Source organism: Suricata suricatta, chromosome 2 (assembly GCF_006229205.1).
Source record: "Suricata suricatta isolate VVHF042 chromosome 2, meerkat_22Aug2017_6uvM2_HiC, whole genome shotgun sequence".
Classification (NCBI taxonomy): domain Eukaryota; kingdom Metazoa; phylum Chordata; class Mammalia; order Carnivora; family Herpestidae; genus Suricata; species Suricata suricatta.
This window is the reverse complement of record NC_043701.1, coordinates 185,432,168-185,439,714: the sequence shown is the minus strand read 5'-3', so window position 1 is coordinate 185,439,714 and position 7,547 is coordinate 185,432,168. Positions and strand designations below refer to the sequence as shown.

General features: G+C 63.4%; 1 protein-coding gene across 3 annotated transcripts in view; it reads right to left on the bottom strand.

Annotated features, from left to right (window-relative positions):
* Positions 1–7,547, bottom strand: part of PPP2R2D (protein phosphatase 2 regulatory subunit Bdelta) — a 21,335-nt gene that overhangs the window by 1,073 nt on the left and 12,715 nt on the right. The window contains exon 7 of one of the 3 annotated variants that reach the window (XM_029932805.1): positions 1,907–3,278. The exons of 1 other annotated variant lie outside the window; for it this stretch is intronic. In XM_029932805.1, coding sequence (XP_029788665.1) covers positions 2,999–3,278 — 280 coding nt within the window. In that variant the 3' untranslated portion in view covers positions 1,907–2,998. Of the gene's footprint in view, positions 1–1,906; positions 3,279–7,547 lie in introns of those variants that run through there. One more of the 3 variants, XM_029932806.1, reaches the window with a different exon arrangement.

Sequence of the window (7,547 nt, the reverse complement as noted above, 5' to 3'; positions counted from 1 at the left end):
GGGGGGGCTCTCTGCAACTCCATCACAGAGTCGTGAGTTCGAGCCCCATGCCGGGTGTGGAGAGGACTTAAAAATGAAATCCTAAATAACAACGGGTCTGGGACCTGAGAGCATAAACCAGAGAAAAGTAGGTGGTGAGCTCCCTTGACCTTGGCCTCGGTGATGGTTCTTTGGATTTGACACCAAACGCAGAAACAAAAGCAAAAACAAGTGCGGCTGCACAAAGTAGTGCCGAGCGCCAGCGGAGGCCACCAACAGGGCGGGGTGGGGGTGGGGATACAAGGGACCGCACACTGCCCCCCGACACTCCGGCAGTCCCGGGACTCCACAGCCGACCAGCCTGTCGGGTTACAGGCAGGACCCAAGGGTGGCGAGGTGCGCACGGCCAAGCGCGCCTGCAGAGCCCGCTCTGAGCGAGTGGCATCCAGCGACTTAGCAGACGCCGCCGTCCTCAGGCGTCCCGGTTCCAATTGTGTTCACGACCCTGGACACCGGATGCTGGGACCCCGCCCTCATGCACAGCCCCCAGAGAGGGACGCGCTGTCACACGAGGTGCCTACGACTCCAGCAGACCCTGGCCCAGAGGACACCTCCGCACCTGGGGAGTCCCTTCTCCCTCAGGGCCACAGCGCCCAGGTCAAGGCGGTGCTCCCTGTGGAAGTTCCCTGCATCCCTACTCCCCGCCAGCACCAGCTCTGCGGGGGTGCGGCGTGGGAGGGACCAGAGGCACCGCCGCCCGTCCACAGGGCCCGCCTGCAGCAAGCGCCCAGAGCGGGGCTGTCACCCCAGGATTAGTGTCCACGCCAGTCGTAGCCCCTCCCCGAGGCAGCCCTGTGGGGGGGGCCCCTCATGGCAGAACGCGCTCGGCCTCCCGGGTCCCGAAGCCCCTTCGCACCGAGGGCAGGACCCAGGGTCAGGCAGGGGTGAGCACACCGCACCCGTGGGTCTTCCAAGTAAGCGAAGGGACGAGGTCAGCAGGCCTGTGCCTCAGGCCGCGGGCGGGGGGGGACTTCCGTGCCGCCCTCTGCACCGACGCCGAGGACCAGCGTCCCCGGTCGGGCATCCCAGCAGCTCATCCAGGGCGGTTCCGGGCGCCCCACACGCTGGTGGCAAAGCATGGGAGCCCGGTCACGACGGGAGAGCTCGCTCCCTGCCCCACCTCGGACCCGGCTCCGTGCACAGAGCTGTGTCCTCCGGGCCAGACACCCGCCGTCCCTGCAGACGTGTCCCCACTGGGCCAGGGAGATGCTCGCTCGCTCCCGCAGCTCTGAGCGCGCTCCAGACGCGCCCTGGAGAGGCCAGGGCTGCTGGCGTGGGCGCACAGCCCACGTGCCAGTTCCCACGTTTACGACCCCCTAAAAGCAACAGAGCCGCCGGCTCAGCCTGGCTGGCACGGTGCATGCGTGCCGACCGGGGACGCTCTGGGGACGGCCTCCTCAGAGGAGCAGGCCGACACGGGGCCCTCGTGGTGCTGTCCCCTCCCCGAGGCCAGTGATCTGCAGACGCGGACAACCAGGCTCTGAGTCTCACGCTGACTTTCAGAAGCTCCAGTTTTCATGAATGAAGATCACTCACCCCGAGCCAGGCCCCCGGCCCGGGCAGAGCAGGACGGGGCACGAGACTCCTAGGGAAACAAGCCCAGGATCCTGACAGTGAAAACAATTCACACAACCGGGCTTTGGGAACAGAGACGATTTCTGTAAACGAGAAAAGGGGAACGTTTTAGAAATCATGGGTTTCGTGAAGAACGTAAACGAGCAATCGAAAATGGAGTGTGAAACCAAAGGCTGTCCCCTCGTCAGGGGACGCAAGGCGCTCCTGGGACCGCACGTCGGGGACCCCGGAGCCAGGGAGGATGCCGCCAGGGGGCCCGCGCCCCGGCCCCGCCCACACAGTGCAAAACCAGTGAAACAGTTAAAATTTATTAAACTTCTTGGTCAAAATAGTTGAACAAATACATACAATTCTGTTAGAACTGCTTTGTTTTGCAGAGGACCGCGAGGACAAGTCCGTGGAGAGCTCTGCTTCGGGCCTCGGGGCTGGGCCTCGGCCCCGGCGCACATCCGGGTAGACTGAGGGTCTCCTGCTTCTAACTGGATGGGAGCTGCAGCGGAGCCCCCCCCGTCGCCTCGGGGTAAGGACAGTCGCTCAGTAACAAGACCCTCGCTCTCGCGGATCGCGGATCGGTGCCGCTCGCCATCAAAATACGCCTTCGAGCCAGGAGCCAGGAGCAGCGGGTGCGCGGCGCAGGACGCTGCTTCGGCCCGCGTGGGACATCCCAGTGAGCTCCGGTCACGCCGCCGGAGGCTCCCTCGGGCGATCCCGATTTCCGGCACCAGCAGGGGCGGGGTGGGGCGGTAAGGAGGGCCGTCCGTCCTGCGGGCTGGACGCGCACCGCGAGGCTCCCTGGACGCCCGTGTCGCCGGTGCCGCCGCACCTGTCTGCCCTTGAGCCCTCCGAGGGGCTCCCCCCGCCTGACCTGGCGCGTCGCCTGGCCGACTTCTAGAGAAAAAGAAATTACACCGTCCTGCCGAAGTCTTCAGAGTGTTCAGAGCCTAATTCTGCATGACTCGTTATATGCAATTAAAGCCAATAAAAAGCCGGTACTTAGCTTGGATTTAAAAACACTTTCCACAGCGGGTCACTTTTATTCAGGGGCCGCACCAGAGGTGTGGCGGCAGACACAGGTGCGCAGGTGAGAGCCGCGGGAGCCGCCTGCCCAGCCCAGCCCCTGCGGGCCGCCCGGCCTCAGGGGAGGGTCCCCGAGTGTGCAGGGCGGGTGGGGGCGGGCCGTGCAGACACTCTTCTCCTGGGTGTTACTTTTTGGTCTATAAACTGGAAAGGAAGGCTCAACTTAAATAAATACATTTATTTTGAGTGACGGCCTTTACTGAGCACTGGCCGCCGCAGGCCGGGCGGGGTCGGGCTGCCCCCTAAGGCCGTGGGGTGGGGGGGAACACATGGTGACGCCGCCAGGCCCTGCCCCTCGCCGCCCCCCCTAGGCGACCTTGTCCTGAAAGATGTACAGGTTGTTGGTGGCGGCCACGGCGAGGATGTTCTCCGCGGGGTGCCAGGCCGCGTGCAGGATCTTCTTGTTGAAGTCCAGGCTGTCCACGCTGATCTCGCCCTTCCTCCTCTTCCCGCCCACGCACACCTTCCGCGGCTCCAGGCTGGCCCGGGGCTTGCTGTTCTCCCGGGAAGCTTCCAGCGTGACGTCCCTCCGTGTACTGCGATCGAACATTCTGAAGAAGTTGTTGTAGGAGCCGGTCATGATGGTGCTGGGGAGAAGGAGAGAGCGGTGCCGGTCAGGGCCGCCGTGGCCGCCCAGCAAGGGCGCCTCCCCCCACCCCCGCCTGACCAGACCATTTCCGGAAGGAGAAATGAAAATAATGGTTGGCAGAAAAACGTGAAATTTCCTACCAAACTCCACACACATAATCGTGTCTGCGGAAAGAAACGCTACAGAATGGAAAAGGAACAGCCGCACCCGATCCCGTTAAGGTGTGGTTTTCCGTGATCTCACCCGCCGTCCGTGGGGTCTGAATTCCCGACCCTCAGATCAAGAGTCACGCCCCTCCGGCCGAGCCAGCCGGGCACCCACGTTGGTGTGTGTTTAGAAAGCAGAAGGAAGACACAGCCACCTGTCCTCGCCGTCACCTGATCAAGGAATACCTTTAATCATTTTAACATCACACAGTTCTTTCCCAGGAAGCAGCCGGCGTGCAGAGCGGACAAGTCTCAGACGTCAGCGCGCGTCTCGGACGCTGCAGCGCTGCCCATGTTATCAGTTTTCCAGGATTAATTCTTACGGCTTCCATGGTCTCTGAGGTCAAAAATGTTTCTGCCATACTGGTAGAAACTTCTAGTCTGTATTTTTTTTTAAACACAATATTTAACATTTTTTTGCACTAACAAAAACTGGCTCACAAGGGTTGCCAGGCTTTCGCCCGGGGCTTTAGCGCGAGCCCCGCCCCAGACGAGGAGGGCGCTCGGACCTGGCCCTGCGGCCCCGGCGGCTCCCTGTCGTCTCTTCCGAGGACCCCGTGGCCTCCTGGCTCGGGCACGGCTAGCGGCTGGCGCAAGCAAACCCCTCAGCGCCTGACTAGCCTCATCGAGAACCGCGTCCGGAAAACAAGACAGCTGGCACCCTGCCTGCCATCCTCGCCCGGCCCAGGGCACTCTCGGGCCGGCCTCGTGTGCAAGTCCACGTCCGAGGGCGGCTGGGCGGGGAGCGTGCCGATGCGGACCTTCTGTCCTTGCTACTCAGAGTCCAGCGCATCTGCCACAACCCCTCTGAACACAGACGGGAGGGGGTCTCAGGAAGACGCGCTTCCATCCTGACCCAGAGGAGAACCGGCGTGCGGCAGAGACCCGAGCAGGCCCACGGAGGTACGGGCGCGGGATCTCCTCGGAACTTCCGACCCACGAGCCTGCAGGGGCTGCGGTGTGCCCACTCCCCGGACCAGGAAGTGTCCTCCTCTTCCCCCCGGTGGCCAAGTGGACTCGGTAAGTGCCTATGTCCATTTTTGCCAGACGACCTGAGCACAGCCAAGCGGTGAGGGACGACCCATCTACCCATAAGCCACTGCTAATCGGGTCAAATCCCACCGCGTCCCCAACGAGACAGCCCATCTCCTGCCCGATGTCCCCGCTGGGACCCATTCTCGGAGCCCCGTTCCCGCACGTGCTTCCGTTCAGATCGCTCAGGTATTCTTATAACAAGACCTTCTCGCGTGTTCTAGAGAACACGGAAACGACCAGATCCCACATGCCCTTCCCCAGCGTGCGTTCTCCGCTCCCGGTCCTTGGAGACCCGCTGTGTGTTTTGTGTAGGTTTTCCCTGGTTTCCAGTAGCGCACGTCACGGACAGACAACAGTTTCCAGAGGGTGAGTGCAGGGGCTGCTTCAGGGCTTTGCCAGATCTGCTTTCTGTGCATGCACGAGGTTCGGGGCCCACAAGGGCCGCTGCCAGCCTCAAGAGGCGGCCCACGGTCAAGGCCGTCGGCTCCTGCTCCCCACCCACTGTCGTGAAGGCTGAGAGGGCGTCCTTGCTCCCCTGACCTGCCGACTCCCGGGAACGAGCATTCTCATCTGCCCGTTTCTGTTCGTTCCCACCTGTGGGCGGTCACTCTCCCGACTTCTGGGTCCTCAGGATCCTATCTGCCTTTGTGGGTTTTCACTGTCGCATTTTGATATAAAACAAGTGTACAACGTCAACGTGGGTGAAGTTCATGATGTTTCCTTCACTGTCCGGGGTGGGCAGCCCCACAGTCTCTGCCGTGTGAGTGCCGCTCTCCCCCGGCTCCAGCCCCGTCTCTGAATCAGGGACAGCTCGGGTCCTAGGCGGCTGAAGGACAGCTGTGACCTGTCCCCCCAACGCAGACGAGCAGCTGCACCAGCAGACTTCGGGGTCGATGTGCCTCCGCGTCGTCGGGGCCAGGGCCGCAGGTGGCCATGTGCCTCGCTGAGGTCCCAGAGCCGCCTCCTGGGGTCACGTCCTTCCGGGGAAGTCCACCCGGAGATCTGGCCGTGAGCTTCCAGTCGGGGTGAACCGTCCCCCATCTGAATGCGCTTTGCCGCACACGCGTTCGGAGCGATCCCGTATCTTGGCGGGCGGCGACAGAGGTCGCAGGAAGGACGACGCATCGTCCCCCCATCCCGTGCACGCGCTGTGCCGGAAGGCCGCTCTCAGCCTGTCCGTCCTCAAGGCCGCGCGTCTCTCTTCCCACGGCTGCTCCCGGGATCCCTCTGCCGGCGGCGCCGGGCTTCCTGGGCCCGTGCCTCCGTCTCCCCGCCGCCCCGCAGCGGCGGGCTCGCCTCCCGCGGACTCCACCCCTGCAGCCCCGCGCAGCGCCCGGACAACAGCTTCTCCTGCGCTTCCTGCCCGGGGTCTCCCACTGAAGCCACACTCTCAACCACTGCGTGGTTCGTTTCGAGAGTTCTGTTTGCTTTGTGATTCTCTCAGGTCATTTCCGGTGGTTCTGCTCACGGTTCCGGCTCAGGTCCGCGTTCCTTCCAGCACGCTCGCCTCCCACCCCGCGGCTCAGTCCCAGTACCCGAATCCTCAGAGGCTGTGCTGCTGCTGTTTCTGACCTGTTCCCAGTGGCTTTCCTTCACGCGCTTGGTGGCTTGTACCTTCGGGTCTGAGGGGCTCGTGCCCTGGGCACACTGGGAGAGGCCTCTGCCGTGGGTGCTGGGCGCCCCTGAGCGCGCTCTCCCTGGGCCTCGTGTTTGGGCTCCGCAGTGTCCATGGGCGGGGCGTCAGTCACACTGGTTGGGACGCCAACCCCACTGCTTGTGCAGCCCGGCCAGGCCCCCGTGTCCCTCCTGTGGGTGTGGGGACTGTGGTGGATGGGGTTGCACGGCGCTCACGCTGCTGTGCGGGGCCTGAGGTCTGGAGCCGGGTCTCTGCCCCAGGGGACTTGGGTCTCCAGCAGCACCCACAAAAACTGTAAACAGGGCAAGAGCCCAGGCCTGGAAGGCTCTGTCCTCCTGCTGCCCAGAGCCCGGCCTGCCTTGTGGTGCCCAGGTCCGCAGTTAGCCTTTCCTGACCATGCAGCCGAGACACAGGTGCCACAGCCTGTGGGAGGGGCTCATGGTTACAACTCCCAGGGAGGGTCCTGCTTCCGCCCACCCGTCAAGGTCTCAGACAGCTCTCCCATGGGACTCCGAATGTCGACGGAGGTTGCCTTTTCCAGATCCCTCAAGGGTCTCCCCATCACGGCGCACCGTGTGTGGGCCCGACCTCAGCCGTGAAGACCTCGCCGGCAGGGCCCGTGCGGCTCCCCAGGGCTCCCTTGACCTTCCTCTTCTAACCCTGCCTTCATTCTGGCCGCCGTGCTCTTTCCCGCACCCACACGGGACCGTCCCCTTTCCGCGCCACAACTGCTGCGTGTGGTCCGACAGCAAAGACAAGAGCATCGGCATCGTCCTCTTTAAAGAGCGGGCACAAAACACAGTCAAAGGCCCCCAGGTCGTGCCCCCCGAGAACTGGGTGGGCACACCCCACTCTGGTCCAGCAGGGACGCGCCAGTCCACCCGCTCACTGGTCACTGCCCCGCCTCCTTCCTTCACACTCACCTTGGAAACAATACACCGAAAATTACTTTAAACAACAGCCACCAAGAACCTGAGTACCACACGTGCTGTCTGCGTCCAGGCAGGGCACGAGCAGGGGGAGAACCTGCTCACGAGTCCCTCTCCCTGCCACTGTTTGGGGGGGAGGGGGTGCCTGGGGGGCTCAGTCTGTTAAGTGTCCGACTATTGCTTTCAGCTCGGTTCGAGATCCCAGTGTTTGCTGCATGGAGCCCGAGTCCGGCTCGGGCTGACAGTGCAGGCCCTGCTGGGGCTGGTCCCTCCGCCCCTCCCCGGGGCACGCATGTGCGCTCGCTCTCTTTCAAAACAAACAAACCAACAAAAAATAAGTGTCTTTAGTAGGCAAACAGCCTCTAAAGTGCAGGGCAGCCGGCCCCGCCCCGCCCGTGGCCCCGCCCCCCGAAGCCCCGCCCCGCCTCACCTGTCCGAGCGGCCCCGCTCCGCCCGTGGCC